The 17250-nt window shown below is 41.3% G+C and overlaps 2 protein-coding genes across 2 annotated transcripts; one reads left to right on the top strand and one right to left on the bottom strand.

Annotated features, from left to right (window-relative positions):
* Positions 1 to 6290: 6290 nt before the first annotated feature.
* LOC134083471 (palmitoyltransferase ZDHHC11-like) lies at positions 6291 to 9749 on the top strand. The gene is made up of 9 exons (XM_062539796.1): positions 6291 to 6512; positions 7348 to 7523; positions 7678 to 7779; positions 8041 to 8165; positions 8282 to 8500; positions 8632 to 8747; positions 8849 to 8916; positions 9000 to 9063; positions 9567 to 9749. The coding sequence occupies exons 1-9, from the start codon at positions 6291 to 6293 to the stop codon at positions 9747 to 9749; spliced, it is 1275 nt and encodes a 424-aa protein (XP_062395780.1).
* Positions 9750 to 10601: 852 nt separating this feature from the next.
* On the bottom strand, positions 10602 to 11635 carry LOC134083472 (uncharacterized). The gene is made up of 2 exons (XM_062539797.1): positions 11323 to 11635; positions 10602 to 11239 (listed from the first exon to the last, which is right to left on the bottom strand). The coding sequence occupies exons 1-2, from the start codon at positions 11633 to 11635 to the stop codon at positions 10602 to 10604; spliced, it is 951 nt and encodes a 316-aa protein (XP_062395781.1).
* Positions 11636 to 17250: the final 5615 nt, after the last annotated feature.

Genomic DNA, 17250 nt, shown 5'->3' on the forward strand with positions numbered 1-17250 from the left:
AGAATGGCTGGATGAACGGGAACAAGGTATATATCGATTGTTTTGCTCGAGGGGAGGTGGAAAATGAGCGTATTTCCAAAAATGGCGGAGTGTCCCACATTACCCGAATCCACCCCACAGTCTTGTACCAATTTGCCTTTTTTTTTGTTTTTCTGATTCGAAAAACAAAAATGATCGAAATAATGTGTTGTAGGCTATAAGAATGAGTCACGTCGTAGCTGTTTAGCCTAAGGCATGGTCTTAAACTCTTTACACACGGATTTTTCCAGACGTCAGTGGGAGAAATAATGAGAAATTTACATCCGGAAAAGCAGCTCTCTCGGAGGAGGGGCGGGACTGTCGAAAATAAAACGTGGTGCATTTCTAAGCAGGTAAAAGGGATAACTATAGTGTGTGGCGGAATAATATTGGGAGCACTTACACTCCGCGCAGTAATATCCTCACTCCGAAGTGAAACTGAAAGTGCTAGAGTGAGAATATTACTGCGCCACGTAATATAGTTATCCCTCTTACCTGCTTAGAAATGCACCACGTTTTATTTCGTCTCACCATACTTGGTCGTGTGACTACTCGTGTAACTGTATTTTAATAGGGAAAACATGGAGGTGTTTGGTCACTTCTAACTTCATCTCTGTTTGGATCCTAATGAATGCTTTGGGCTAGCTAAGTGCTATCAAAGTTGCGCCGCGCGCCAGAGCCAGTGAGTGCACGCATTGAAACATGAGGTATGTATCAACTGGTCTTAATTAGGGGAATAACGTAGTTTAATATGAAAAAAACGGTGGAGTGTTCCTTTAAGCAGCAAGCCCACTAATAATAAAACTTAAGAAGAACAATAGATGGGAAATGTCGCAGATGTGGGCACAAATTCATCAAAAACTATTTTGTTACAAAATACAAAAACTACAAGAAATACTAGTTTTTTATTGGCGGACAGAGGCCTAAATTCTTTACTTTGGGCTGAAGTAGCCTGGTCCTACCATACTCTCGTACATTCATAATGTACAGAGAGTCTGGACACTTTCCATTGCCAAGCATGAATTTCCTTGAATGCGGATACTCTGCCCAGAGCCTCTCAGATCTGCCATAACCAATCGATAAACGTTTGGTCGTGAGGTGACATGCTCAAACTAGCGACCTCAACGTCATCATTCTCAGCTACTCCCTCTGTTCGCTGATTGGACCTGCACATTTTTGTATTGAGAAAACCTGTGAATATACCGCAGACTCAGACTGCGTAGTGGAGTGAAATGAAAACTGAACGGAAGTACGTAGGAAGGCGGAGCCAGGCTACCCATGAAGTAGATCTGGTAAAAAAAATTAATCAGCATCCTATATCAATATAAACGATGATTGAACTGACAACAAGCAGGCTTTGCAACAGTGGAATCAACTCTGACAAAGCAAACTACCCACCATCATTTTCCGTATTCAATGAGAGTAGTACAACAGATTGAACAGGTTAGCCTTTTTAAATTGAAATGCATTTCCCTTTTTGTGCTATAAATGCATGCCTTTTGCCTTCATACATGACTGGCAACACGGGGGACAAATAAAGTAACATCCTGTGAGTTGTCTCAATATACAGAATTAATTAACTGGGAGCTGAAAACTCGAGACTGTTTCGCATTGGGGAGGTTTTTGCCTCAGTCTCCTCCATTATTTCTGCAGATCAGGACACCTTGGTTGATACCTTAGGGTAGACAGAGTACAGTTGGGTCATGTGTACAGTTGAGACACCTTAAATATCTTGCCTGCAAACCAAGCCTGATCTATGATTTTTGCTACACATATGTGTTAGTGTTCTCTTTAATCATGGGAAATTTGGACACTGTGTGCATACACTGTGTATCTCCTGTCCAAAGATATTGGCAAAAGTATTTTTACCATAGTGAGAATTTCACTTAACCATGTTCCTTCCACAGTGAATATCTTATTACTCCAATGTTACTGTTATACTTTTCTTACATCATTGCAAAGGTCATTCTGTGCTCTACAAACTGACATATTTCATGACATCCTTTCATGCAAGGTTGTTGCATTATTTAGAAAAATGTGCAAAATGGTCAGAAGGGTACAGTTGAGACACTTTGTCTCAACTGTACCCGGATAAAATCCCATTGGATTATGGTGTTTATTTGTGCATATTATGATGGCATTTAGGCAATATAGAACACAAATGTCAAAAAAATGAACGTTTTTGATATTTAAACTATGTATTATTAATGAATATATCTTATAACATGAAGATTTTAAGGATTACATCATAATTTGAAAATAAGCCATGATAAAACCAAGAAAAAAAAAGATATTTTCATCTTTAAACATTTGTCCCTGATTTATGTCTATCTATTTATGTCTATCTAGCCAATTTAGATTTTAAAAAATGGACTAAAATAAAAAGAAACACTCAGATTACACATTTTAAAAAGTTTGCTACATTTGCAGTGAATGGCTAGTCAGCCTTCCAGCATCATGAATGGGCGTCTCAACTGTACCATGCTACTGTCTCAACTGTACTCAATATAATTATATTAGGGTACGGTTGAGACAAAATGCCACCTTGTGTTTATGAGTTAATTGTGAAAAATCTAAACAATTTACGGATATATACTTTGGGTTTTATTTTAGTGCACAGATCAAAGATATACTGTACCATGTAACACAGTTATTTTCAGTGGCTTTTTACAGTCAAACTTTCAAGTGGTAATGGGGAAAGCAAAAACTGTCCCAACTGTACTAAGTCTACCCCACATAAATCCTCATGTCATGGGGTTCATGTCCTAAAGATTCTGACCTTTGGCTCCCAGACTAAGATAAGCATAGCATATTGTCATGGTTATACTAGGTAAGAGGCTGTGTGATGAATTTTTGGCTAATTTGAGGGGGGAAATGATGAGATTTTTGTTAAGTATTTAAGTATTAAATTGTTACAAAGTACATTTGATTTTTTCCAATCCTGCAAAATACAAATTACAAAATACACTAAAGTAATTAAATACGTATTTACATATTTACATAGGCTATAATTGAAATACTGCCCATGTCATGTGCATGTCCGAGGACCTGCAAGAGTGGGCTTGCAAAAATGCTAACTATGTTAACAATGCTAACCAGGTTGATCAGCTAACTTAACTGATGATTTCTAGCATTTATGTAAAAATGCTAACTATGCTAACAATGCTAACCAGGTAGATCAGCTAACTTAGCTGATGATTTCCAGCATTTATGCTAACTATGCTAACAGAGACTGGTATTTAAGTATCTTTAATGCTAACCATGTCAACTTGCTAATAATGCTAGCTAATGACTTCTATTATGTCAACAATGCTTAAAAAAAAGTCTGCAAAAAAAAAAATAATAATAATATTTTCCCCATTCATTTCAATTCATTTCAACTGGTGGTGCATGGCGGAACTACAAGGGTCTAAAAACGGTATCATATTGAGTGTGGTATCATTTTAAAGAGTACATCCTAAGCTTTCATTCAAGCACATTGGTGGAGCCCTCTGATTAACACAGAGGTCACTGGAGCTCTTTGAGCCAACAAAAACACAACATTTGCAACCATTTCCGCCTAAACTATACACTTTCTTTATGCCCTGTGGCATCAGAGAATATTACAGACACAAAAGACAGAAACTAAAATACTCTCAGGACTCCAAGGATTCAGAAAATGTATGCTTTACCCATACTACTCCATTAAGGGATGCAATTTCAGGGCCAAACTAAAAAGGATGACCAAAATAAGAAGCAGGGCCAAAATTCCGCACATGGAACGCCTTGGCCCCCTTCTGTTTCTTCTCCTTCACAATCTTTTCATGGCCAGTAGAAGAGTTGTGGATCTTATACACATGAATGTCACAATTCTTCTCTGTGACAACATACAGTGCATTTCCCCACCTGTCTGCTAGTTTTCTTTGACCACATTCCCCCATATTCGGGATTTAGTGAGACACTACAGGTGAATAGGGTAAAAATGTTAAATGATATCACCATGAAACTTCCTCAGTTGATTACTTACACAAGTATGAAAAAAAAGTATTGCAAGTTTTTAAAATTTGTATGTTTAATTATGCAAATGAGGAGTTGCCTCATTAAATAATTTCCGGTAGATAGATTTGAACATATGTCAAATGTCATATGTCATAAGTCAGGCAAACAATCATTTTGTTTACAAACAAGATTAAAATTACAGGGGGATTTCAGGATATCTGCTTTCATTACCTAGGAAATCAAAATATACTGTCCATAGTAAAAAAATATTATTTTTATTATTAAAATGTCCCATAAATCAGGCCAGGAATGATTAAAGGAGCATTTCACTCATTTACATTAAGCTTTTTATTGTTAGAAACCCAGTCATATTTTTGAATGGTCGTGCATCATTCCCTCATTTTCCCCTGAGATGGGAGAAAAAAGCCGAAAATGTATTTTTGGGTCATGTGGATAAAGTCCAACAACTCCCAGAATTCCCTGCCTTTCACTGCCTTACCAGCACCCACAAGGAAGTAGACAAGTACACAGAAGGACTCATTAATGTAACATTTTGGCATTGATAACGATTCTAAAATTAAAACGATCATTGTTTTATGTTGGAAAATGTCCATCAAATTTGCATTTCCCTTGTAGGCTAGAGGAAGTGTACTCACATTAACTGAAATAGGAAATCGCTGTGATGTCACCACGATTTAATCCACACGAACGTCACTGAGGTTAATGACGTCACTCACCGTCATTTATTTGTTCATCTATGACGTTTAAAAAAAAAAAAATGAATCATTGCCATATGGGCTTCACTCGACCAATCTGTTGTGTGTAGTGTAGTTCTTTTATTAACAGTAACAGTTTTAGATACAGTAAACAATTAACTTCTCTGAAAATCCAATTCAAAATCCAAGGAATAGGTAAGGATGCCTATAATACATATGGGTATAATTGAAAGAAAAATATTTAAAAGTTTAAATTGCGGAACTTCTGCGTTGGTAATGGAAAGATCTTTGGCCTCTGACCTTAGGCTACTTTTGCCAATTTCAAACAGCCATTCCTACGTTTAGAAATGATCGTTTTATTCTTTTCGTCCATTTGAAATAACTTCGTTAGCTTCAGTTGCTTTGCCTTTCACTCGTGTTTGAAAATCTTCAGTCTGAAAATAAGTCACCTGCCAAACTATTTATGGTAAGTAACCTGAAATAATGGAAAGGTGCATTCAGCATAGAAGAATTGCGAGTCTAACGAAGTAAGTGCGCCTTTACAAGTGGTCGCTGCTGAACACTGGTAAAGGTAACTGCCCTATGAATATCCATTGTGTTCTCTCTGCATATTCTAACCTCAAACTGAAATTAATTGCTCCTCATTATGGTGTTCTTGTCCGTTCATCGTTTGTGTAAATACGCTCAAGTTCGTCGGCTAAACAGTCCTGGCTCTGTAAGTTATGGGAAGCTAATATAGGCCTATGTGGTTCGGACCGAGCCATAAACAATAATGCCAACCAATTAACTGAGGAGTGTCTTAGGAACATTGAAGGAATTCATATGGGCTAACGGTGGCTGTAGAGCGCGTAGAGCGCAAATAGCGCAAAAACTTTCCCGAGAACCGAAACGAATTGAATAAAAATGCCAATTTGATCTAATTTTAGAATTAATTATTATTCATTGACATATCACTGTGAATCTTGCAATTTTTTTAATGACTATCGCGCCACCTTAACAATTTTTAGCCTGCCTATGATCACGCCAATGCAAATGTTAGTGAGCATGCTTCTGCCACCAATGTAACGCCTTCCACACAACGTAAGTTACATTTAATATGGCCAAGCCTCATAGTTTTCAAGAGTTACGGAAGCCTGTAACCTATTTAGACTTTCGCTCATACATCTTATTAATTTCTGGCCATAATAAAGTTAGGTGGTTGGTTTCGAAGGTGGTGGGCATCGTCGGCGTCAGTGGCCATACACAAAGCTGCGTTTATGGTGCACCATCACGGTGAGAGTAAATAAGAAGCCTGGGATTTACGAGTTAATTTACAAGGCAACCGTCTTTCATTCTGCACGATAAAACGCCATCTCAAGGCATATCTCTCGTGATTCTCTCGAACTTCAAGAAAATACTTCTGGTAAACTACTAGATGTTCCTACTAGATCTGTTGAGCTTTTTAGCCTATTTGTGTTCATTTGCAGGCTACTCCTGCTGACTCTTAAGTAGGGACACATAGCCTACATTGAGGAGCAAATGTATTAACTCTGGCTTTCACAACTCACCCTTACCTCAACCATTTCCCTCCCTTCAGATATGAGGTGCTGCGATCAGCACCTGAGGCGGACCGAGCCGGCCCCCGGGAGCAGCTGCAATGAACCGGTGACCCCTGCACCGCGCTCGCGCCGCAACGGCTGGTCCGCACGACCCTCGCCCCAGCAGCTGGTTTCCTACTTCACCTACATTTACTTGGTTGTTGTCGGATTTGGGATATACATCCCACTGCTGCCCTCCCCATGGGACTCGTTGGCCTATGGTGTATCCTTTTCTGTGTACTGTGAGTAGCCTAGATGCATGAGCTTTGAAAGCAACTTAGGATGTCTTAGGGTGGACAGGTGCGTGTGATTAGTTCATCTTCCTATTTTCACCATTAGGACAGCGTGTCTTGCAGAAATATAACTGTGTATGTGGTCTAATCCTTCACCACTGTCAATCACCAACACTGGTCAGTTTTCTGTACATTTCAACACTCACTTGTAGTTTCTAAGCATCTCCATTTTGATTGGATTTGGCATTTCAACACGAAGGCTGGTGATGCTGGCTGCACCAAGCTATCAAAGTGCTGGCTTGTCTGCTCGCAGTCCCTAAAGATCATCCTGACATCTGAATAGGAATGTTTTGTGTTGCGCTCTCGGCCCATGGCGTTGGGAGCGTGCGGATGGCGTTGGCCGTGGCTGAGATGAGAGCAGATCAGTGGCTGGCAGGGAGTCAGGGCAGCTGTGCTGGCTGTGCCTCCAGGAGCCTCGTTTTTCCAGACGGCCACCGCACACACAGCCCTGCTGTGGCATGCTGGGGGGTTGATAGGCTCTTGACGTCAGGGCTGTCAGTGTGCACACTAGCGCATTGGTGGGCACATGGGTGTTTCATGGAGAGCTGACTGCACTCTACACACTATGAGGTTTTTATAAGCAGTGCTGGGCCTTGCCTGTTTTCTTCTCTGTCTGAGGTCAAATGTCAGACAATAATCAGAAGTTTATCTGTGATTCCCTTTTTAAAAAAAATAGGTGTGTTGATATACAGAATACTTAGTTTCTTACCTCTTTCCAATCACTCTCTTCCCAAGTGAATTTGACCTTGACTTCAATCTACACAGCATCTTGGATTTTTCTTTGTTCTTCACTTGGTTACCCACATTGCAACTGTGTTGATAGACCCAGCAGAACCCATTGTGCGCGCCAGAAACTACGCCTCTACCTTGCCGACCTTTGACAAAAGCCAACATGCACATGTCATCCTTGACCTACACTGTAAAATCTGTGATATTGACGTGTGAGTGTACTGTCCTCGTCAGATGTCTAGTTGAGAAATATTTTCAGACTTTCCAAGTGATTTATTTTCACAAAGATTGTGCATGACCATGAATTATTCTCATCTCCATGTTACTTCTGTGCTGTTTCTCTCCCCTTTGTGTTGCTATCTGCAGGGGACCTCGAGCTAAACACTCCAAGGCTTGCAACAAATGTGTTACAGACTTTGACCACCACTGCAAATATATGAATAATTGTGTGGGGAGGAGGAATTATTGGTAAGAGGAAACTTGGCTTTGAGTATAATGTGTTTCTTTGGTTGCCATCAGGGCACTTTCAGCACCACTGTTTTGTTCCTCTTCAGACATGTGGTCATGAGCAGTCTCTTTGTAATGACTGCATGCTCTGGGTTTTAATGACACAGTGCTACCTACCTGCTACCGTCCTGTGACCTGTTCTAGGATGTGGTGCTGGATATTTGAATGGATTAGAATGTGTCTTCTTTGATCTAACTATATTATTAATGGTCCAACCTGCAGGTTTTTCTTTGTGGCCGTTGTGACTGCTGCTATTGGAATGTTTCTGCTGCTCCTCATTGTTTTGTTCATCATCATTGAGCACTTTTTGAACCCGGCCATACTCCGCACCGCCCCTCAGTTTCAAGGTAAGAGGACTGGTCGAATGCTTTCTGAGCAAACATGCATTAGTTTGAATGCTGCATGGGTACAATAACGCCCTGACTGTTAGCTGGCTACATGCAAAAGGGATGTTCCCTTTCAGATGACATTCACACGTGTATGTCATGCGGCACAGTGCTATCTGTTCAGTCTGTACCTGTCTGTCCAGGTCTGAATAACTCGACATGGTTGGTGTTCCTCCCACTGGCTCCTGTGCACACCAGCTCCCCTGGACTCTTGGTAGTGAGCTGCTTCACCTTTTTACTGACGCTGGTTTTCTTGGTGGTTATGACTCACCTGCTGGGATTTCATATATTTCTCTGTGAGTATGAAGAATAGGTATTTTTGCAGGTGTATATGATAATCAGAAAGGAAAGACGGGACTGCCCTGAAGGCCACAAATGGCTGACGTGTTGCATATATGGCTAACATTTTGTTTCTTTATGTGTACAGTGTCGAAGAAGCTTACCACGTATGAGTACATGATGAAAAAGCGGCAAGAAGAGATGGATCGTGATTTGGAATTGGGACAGAAGCAATCCCGACCCACAAGTGCGGAATCAGCAAAGGTAAGACAGACTCCTCTCTGTTTTAGCTCCCTATAGCACCGTTGATTTGGTTGAGCAGGACATTTTGTCTACATCGTTGCTCTGTGGGGGTTTTTTTTCAGACACAGCCTTCTGTGGATGTATCTGTGGACTGTGAATCATCTTTGACCAGTCAAGCCAGTCAAAGCAGGTGAGGCTTTAACTTAATGAGACCAACTGATCAGTTATGATTACAGAACATGTTATTGAGCTGCATTTGTGCCGTCTTTGTAGTATGGAGTACCAGGATGAAAGGAGGGAACTTGCCCTGCGTATCTCTATGGCGATGTGTGCGGAGGTACGGCCAATTTACTTTTTTTCATGAAACATCTATTTTGGAGATTGGACATTTGACATCTGTGCCAAAACTGTGTGCATTGTTTTTTTGTGAAACATGTCATTGAACAAATTGATTTTAAGATTTGACATTGCATTTGACATGTCCCAAAACTGTGTGTATTGCAGCTGAAGCGTCTTGGTTCGATGACAGGAGCTCAATGGCACGAATGGTACAGAAACACCAGCCCATCCAAAGACATGATGCCAGGTGATTTTGAACAACACTTCACAAACTCAGAATCCAATCATTCATTGCATGGTGCACTGAAAGCTAGTTGTGTTAGTTGGTCCATATTATGATGCAAATGTTTGGTTTTTTTTTTTTTTTTTTTTAGATAAAAGACTGTTAGTTGTAAAATGCAATTCCTAGCATAATGGTACTACTTGTCTTGGATTCAATTTCCTAATGAAGAGTCTCTCATTTTAGGGGAGGATTTGTCGATTTGTGACACCGGTTTGAAGGCCCTCGGTGAGTCCCTCAGCTGGACTGGACTACAGCAGGTGGTGGTGGATGGAGAGCAGAGCCGTGAGAAGTCTGTGGAAGCGGCTCCTATTATCCAGCAGCCCCTGGGCAGCTCTGTCTTGGCAGTTGAGCAGCAGCTGAGCATGGACACAAGGTCCGAGTCGGCCCTCTCCCAGCAGTGAGCGACTGGAAACCCTCTAGACCTGAACCCTAATGGCTATCTGACAATGGACACGACTAACAACGACGAATTTGGACGACGATTATGGAATATGGCTAACCAAAAGATATTGGAAGATATTTTTTGACCTGGTTTTCTAACAATGGATATGACCACTTATTCTGAATTTTGACGATGAATATGGATTATGGCTGACTGGAACATATATAAAAACATTTTTTTCTTTGATTGAAGTTTACACTGATCTTTTCACATGGACCCTGGCTGGAACCGTCTAGTGCCTTCATTTAACTTCATGATAAATGCATACTTAAATGTGCGAAAGTGTTATCACTTTTCATTTTTAACTTGAACTGTGGAATAATTAATGTCTTGACAGCAAGTAATGTGTCATAAGAGTATTGTGTATTTCACTCAGTGGTAAAAGGATTACATAATCTGCTGGGTGCATGTTCAGCAGTTGTATAACATGAAAGAAACAGACCCTGGTGACTCTGAGCCACAATAGTGAGACACTTCCACGTATTACGGATGTGAAGAGAGCAGAGCAATTGCATGATATTTGTTCTTGTAAATAAGAAGAGCCTCATGGAAGTGTACACATGCTATATCTAGGCCTAATTATAAATAATTAACATTAACATTATACTGTATGAGGGCAGCAAGTTAATATAGTGGATGAAAAGAAAATATGTAGGCTATTTATTAGTAATTCTCTTATTCTCTGAGTTATTGAAAGAAGAGTCATTGTTTTATAATGGTAATAAATATAATATTTTATTATTTTATTTTAAAAATAGCAATTAAATTCAATGTACAATATATTGGGCTAAAATTGTTTTCAATCATCTGACTAGCAGACAGTCAGAAAGCCCATCTGTATGGCCAAATCCCAGATGCCAGGAATGGCATCAAGTTTCTCGACAGCGTCCTCAGGAAGAACGACGCCCTCTGTGGCGTTGTCCCACCACGTCTTCTGCCGAGGCTGGTCCAAGGTCCTGTCACGGACACTTCCTGTCTGGAGCTCGTTGGGGCACCCTGACCCCTCCCTCGCTGGGACGTGCTCAGCCTTACGCTTGAGCCCTCTGTAGTAGGAGGCCATGTCACGGTGGTACTCCATCATCTTCACACGCTCCGCTTGGTTGGAGTGGACTGTGCTCTTACAGTAGGTCGGGACTTCACCACCGGCCCCAGTGGGGAGACCTGCCGAAGCTGCAGGGGTGGACTGAGTGGGACCGACCCCCAGAGGGATGAATCCTCCCTGGGCGACACTGCCTGGCACCTGGGCTTGCATCGGCTTCATGTGTTGCTGACCATGAAGTGCTGCGGCAGGGGCGGTGAAGTTCCCCACAAAGGTAAGGGGTCCAGCCTCCTGCCTCAAAGCACTACTGGATGAGCTGACTGTGCCCACATGGGTCAGTCCACCAGTCTCCCGCTGATGAACAGCAGAGACGGACAGCAGCTCCTGCTCTCGTGCTGACACCTGCACAACTGAAGAGAAACATTCATGTTAGCTACTCTAGTTGTCAGTTATTCAGATCAGCCACATTTAAAGGACATAGACTTCTTCTTACCTGCAGATGGGTAGGCATGTTTCATGATCTCACTGCCACAGGGCCGAGTGAGATGGCGTGGTGTCTTCTGGGCGGACGGAACACCACGGATGCCTGCACTCCCAGAGTCAGGGCCCTTTTGGGAATTCAGCAGGGCCAATAGCTGGTCCTGGGTGATGTTCGGAGCATGAGTGAAGTTCCCAACGAATGTCAGGTTCTCCTCCTTCCTCGCTGGAGCCACTGCCACAGGTCTGGAAGGAGCCACCCGGCTGCTCTTGACACCGTTGCCCACGAGAGTGAGGTGCTGAGATGTTGAGGTGGGCAGCTTGGCCATACCATGCCACTCTTCCTGGACCACAGCACGCCTGTCTCCAGACTCCCTCCAATACTTACCTACAACATATATCAGAAATATGAATATAAATAAATATATCAACCATAATCAATTTATTAGGCCTAACTATAAGAACACTGCAAATATTATATCCTTACTTGCAGAAAACCGTGTAGACCGCACATATTGATATTGCTGCTTTGATGGAGGTATCCAAAGGGGCACAGTGTTTCTGTTTTCCTCAACAGTGTTGATACAGGACAGGTTTCTCTGAAACAGAGGCTGATGTTCAGTCCTGATCCAGGATCCTGCTGTGTTGAATGTCCTTGAGTAGAAAGCCATTGAAGTTGAAAATCGCTTTGAAATCGCAGAGGTTAATCACAAGTGACTTGCCTTCAGCTTGTTCATGGAAGAAGTGGCAAGTTTGGCCCAAATTCTACTTTGCCCAACATTCTAACATTCTAAGTTCTAAATTCTAAATTCTAAATTCTAAATTCTAAACTCTAACATTCTAATGCAAACATCTTGGTTGCTTGGTGATTATAATGTCATCAAATAGAATGCTTCTAGCAGGAAGTGCATTCCATGACAACTGACAGATCAAGAACACCCACCTACACTTTGCACAAATGTTCAGTTCATACACTGAGGGAAATACAGTTAGAGCGAGTTGTGTATTATTTGTGTGTGTGTGTGAGAGAGAGAGAGAGAGAGAGAGAGAGAGAGAGAGTGTGTGTGTGTGTGTGTGTGTGGAAGAGAGTGTATGTGTGTGTGTTTGTGTCTGTCTGTTTGGAGGGCACAGGATCGTGGTCTCATTTTTTCTCTTCGACTTTGCACTTGAAATTGGTGGCGCAGGTACCTTTTCAAGCCCCCATCCCATCCTTCTATTGGACTACAAGTTTGGAAGGGTCACCATGACGCAATATGCTTCCTTTTCATTGGCTGTACAGGACATTTGTGGGTGGGGCTTAAGGCTGTGGGTGGGACTGCTATCTCTAGGGGCTTCACATGCACTGAGACATTCGTTTATTTTTACCTCCTCCAAGGAGGTGATGTTTTCATCGGGGACCAGCGTTTGTCTGTCTGTCTGTCTGTTTGTTTGTTTGTTTGTCTGTCTGTCTGTTAGCAAGATAACTCAAAAAGTAATGGATGGATTTCGATGAAATTTTCAGGGAAGGTCAGACATGACCCTAGGAAGAAACGATTAAATTGGGAGTGATCCGTAACATCGTCGGGATTCCGGGGCCGTTAATGTGTTTTGCTTACTGGTTTAATGGCATGATATGGCCACGTGGTGGCGATCGGAATAGTTTAGGTTCAAATGTATGACAACCTAAGAACAACACAGGCGGAGGTCTGCGCTCTCTGAGTGCTTTTCTAGTTTTCTCTGTTATCTGTTTTCTTTTATCTTTTAGAAAAGACAAAAAAGACACTTGAAAATAAAATGTTGAAGGCAGGAGGGTGAAGAGATGGTGGATGGGATGACTGGGGTCAGAAACTATACGCTTGGCCTTTCTTCTGCATCGCTGACTGTAGATGTCCTGGATGGATGGTAACTCAGTCCTTGTAATACGCTGTGCTGATCTGACAACTCTTTGTAGCACTTTTCGATCCTGGGCAGTGCTGTTACCATACCATGCTGTTATGCCACCAGTCAGAATACTCTCTATTGTACAGCGGTAACAGTTGGTCAATATTGTGTGGTCCATGCCAAATTTCCGCAGACATCGCAGAAAGAAGAGCCGCTGTCTTGCTGTCTTTGTGATCACACCTATATGGTGTGTCCAGCTCAGACCCTCACTGATGTTAATGCCCAGGAATCTGAAGCTTTTGACTCTCTCCACTGCTGCACTCCCGATGTGAATGGGTGTGTGTTCTTCTCCCTGCAGCCGCCTGTAATCCACTATCAGCTCCTTGGTCTTTGTTACATTGAGCAGCAGACTGTTATCCTGACACCAAGATGTCATTGCTGCCTCTGCTCTGTAGGCAGACTCATCACCATTCTTGATGCAGCCGATTATGGTGGTGTCATCAGCAAACTTAATGATGGTGTTGGAGCTGTCAGTGGCTGCACAGTCATATATGTACAGTGAGTACAACAGAGGGCTTAACACACAACCCTGTGGAGCACCAGTGCTGAGTGTTAGACTGGAGGAGGTGATGTTACCTAGCCGTACTGCCTGTGGCCTGCCTGTTAGGAAATTTAGTATCCAGCTGTACATGGAGGGACTGATGTTCAGGTCTTGCAGTTTCATGATGAGCCTATGGTATTATGGTGTTGAAGGTGGAGCTGAAGTCGATAAAGAGCATCCGCACATACGTGTTGTTCTGATCCAAGTGAGAGAGAGCAGTATTCAAGGCCAAATCTATACAGCATCATCTGTAGACCTGTTAGACCTATAAGCTAACTGAAGTGGGTCTAATGCAGTAGATAGACAGGATGTGATGTGGTCTTTGACTAACCTCTCAAAGCACTTCATCACAACAGAGGTCAGAGCGACAGGGCGGTAGTCATTTAAACAGCTCACTGATGATTTTTTAGGGACTGGGATGATGGTGGCCCTCTTAAAGCATGTGGGTACTACAGACTGTAGCAGTGAGAGATTGAAGATGTCTGTGAATACCTCTGCCAGTTCAGAAGCACAGGCCTTCCCAGGTAAAAAAAAAAACTATTGAAAATACACTTTTTCAGAGTGTAATAAGTACAGTGTGTACTTTTTTCGTCAAATCCAAGTATATTTAAGTATATTAAAGTATGTATTAAGTTCATCGTAATACAAACTTCACTATACTTCAAGTGTGTAGGGTATGCTAAATTGGAACAACTATTTACAAACTTCAAGTGCACTGAAGTACACTAATTAAAATGAGCAATTAAGCATACTTACAGTACAATTACATTGTATGACCATTCTAATAGAAGTACACTTAAAAAATAATTGGAGCTCAACTTACAGTTGAGTTTAAGTACATTTTGTACATACTGTTATCATACTAAGTATTACTATAAAGTATGTTAATTTAGTATGCCTCTTTAATATTTCAAGTGATCTACAAATGCACTTCCGTACTATATTTAGTGCATTTAAAGTGTCCCACTATGACAATGGTAACATATTTCAAGTGAAGTTCAATTACAAGCTAAACATCATAGACACATACTTTCAGTGCAATATTATTATATTTTATTGTAGAAAAGAACTGTCTTTGAAGTATATTTTATCTGTTCTTTAATTCCCATATTGTTATACTTTGGCATACATGTCGATATTACACTTTAAGTGTATTACATTACAATTAATTTCAAGTGCATTACAACAGATTACAAATCTCATTTCAGAAAGGGAACTTTATTACAATAAAATTACAAAAATACATAATTCAAGCAAAGGATATATAATGCTAATAACACAATAACAGGAACATAACTACACATCACCATTCACATTTATTGAATATTACAACACGCAAATGCAGCAAAGTCCTCCTCATGGAGGGCCTGCACAATGCTAATGAGGGATCGGTTCAAGGTACTTCAGTCATAGTACCATGTCTTCACTGCAAGTCTCACTGCTAGTGCGTGGTGAGTCGCTTTGGCTGGAGGAAATAGATGAATCTGCCATGTTGTTTATGACTGCTTTCAGTGATGACACCAGTCCTGGCAGCTCTAAAACAAGGATGCAATATAAAAAGGGTCAGTATCACATTATGATACAAAGAATAAGTATCACATTGTGTCAGAAAATAGAGCATATACAGCGAGGATAAGTATTGGAACCCATGCTAAAGTTGACTAAAAAAATTAGGAAATATCCAACCTTTAAGGACACCAATTGTCTTTGTGAGTGAAATGTATAGCAAATAAATAAATGTTCTTCCTTAAAATACAGGGGTCATAAGTATTTGCTCCCATATGTTAAATTCGCATAGAGGCAGGAAGATTTCTATCTTTAAAAGCCACTTATTTCATGGATCCAGTATACTAGGCATCCTGATAAAGTATCCTCAGCCTTTGGAATTAAAATAGCCCCACATCACATACCCTTCACCATACCTAGAGACTAGTATGATGTTTTTTTTTTCAGTTAGCCTATTAGCCGGGTTGGCATTGAGCCCAATGAGCATCAAACCAGCTAATAACTGAAAAAAAAGGTCAGGTGAGGTCAGGACTGTGTGCAGGCCAGTCAAGTTCATACACACCAAACTATATCATTCACGTCTTTATGGACCTTGCTTTGCACACTGATGCACAGTCATGTTGGAACAGTAAGAGATTTTGGACAATTCCATGCTCCCAACTTTGTGGGAACAGTTTTGGGAATTGCCCCTTTCTGTTCCAACATGACTGTGCACCAGTGCACAACGCTAGGTCCGCAAAGACATGGATGACAGAGTTTAGTGTTAACTGGCCTGCACAGTCCTGACCTCAACCCAATAGAACACCTTTGGGATGAATTAGAGCAGAGACTGAGAGCCACCTCGTCCAACATCAATGTACAACCTCACAAATGCGCTTCTGGATGAATGGTCAAAAAAGCTATAGCTACAAAGGGTGGACCAACATCATATTAAACTCTATGAATTAAGAATGGGATGTCTATTGACATCACTATACTTTTGGCAATATAGTGTACGCCGATGCAAGCTCTATAGTGCTTCATCAATGAAAAATACTGTCCGTCTCCACGACTTCTTTGATGCATTTTCATGCAGTAAGAGAGTCTGAGGTCCATTTTCACCGAATTTACACTGTTTTTTGGGATATTCATTTACACTTACCAGGTATTCCTTTGAGTTTCTCAGGGCCTTCAAGTACACAACAAGTGCTTTCAGGTGGCAAACTCTCAACGAGCCAATGATGGGATTCTGCAAAACAGGGAAATATAATAATAACACCTGCGTGAAGCTGGCCCCCCATATTATTCAAAAATGATTAAAAATACTGCTATTCGTTTGTGCTACGTTTGTGCCGGTTTGTGCCGTAAAAATTATCGTTTGTGCCGTTAAGGGTTTTTAAGTAATTCAACTTTACATTTTCTGGCCAGTGACGTCACTCAGCCCCCCATACATGTCCAAATTTCCCCAAAATGGTCTCAATCGTTTGTGCAGCAGTTAATTCTGGTTACAGCAATTCTGACGTTACGCCCCAGCAACTGGTGTATAAAATTCTGGGCAGCAGAAACAGCCAAGTAAAGAGGGTAGCACCGTAAATCGATAAGGACATTGATGGGGCTGGGTGATGTCTAGCATAAGCTAAAACTGCTGTACAAGCCCCCCTGGCTAACCTCTACATAGTAGACAACACAAACATTTAATGAAATAGATCAGCACGCACGTAGCACAAACGAGCGCAACTATTTTGAGGAGATTTGGACGCTGAATGGGACTGAATGACGTCACGCCTGTAACAAAGCGTGATTACTTAAAAAGCATAGCTGAACAAATGTTATTTTTTACGGCACAAATCAGCACAAACGTAGCACAAACGATTGAGACCATTTTTGGGAGTTTTGGACATTGATGGGGGGCTGGTGACGTCACGCGAGTAATAAATAAACCATAATAACGTGGAAAACATAGTCGCACAAATGTTTCTTTTAACGGCACTAATCAGC

Source organism: Sardina pilchardus, chromosome 6 (assembly GCF_963854185.1).
Source record: "Sardina pilchardus chromosome 6, fSarPil1.1, whole genome shotgun sequence".
Classification (NCBI taxonomy): Eukaryota; Metazoa; Chordata; class Actinopteri; order Clupeiformes; family Clupeidae; genus Sardina; species Sardina pilchardus.

Bases quoted from the DNA above. Each gene is read 5' to 3' on its own strand.
- LOC134083471 (XM_062539796.1), top strand. From the start codon at position 6,291: ATGAGGTGCTGCGATCAGCACCTGAGGCGGACCGAGCCGGCCCCCGGG. The intron at 8,166-8,281 runs GTAAGAGGACTG...GTTCCCTTTCAG, and splicing joins CACCGCCCCTCAGTTTCAAG to ATGACATTCACACGTGTATG. The intron at 8,501-8,631 runs GTGAGTATGAAG...TTATGTGTACAG, and splicing joins GGGATTTCATATATTTCTCT to TGTCGAAGAAGCTTACCACG.
- LOC134083472 (XM_062539797.1), bottom strand. From the start codon at position 11,635: ATGGCCAAGCTGCCCACCTCAACATCTCAGCACCTCACTCTCGTGGGC. The intron at 11,240-11,322 runs GTAAGAAGAAGT...GTTTCTCTTCAG, and splicing joins ACATGCCTACCCATCTGCAG to TTGTGCAGGTGTCAGCACGA.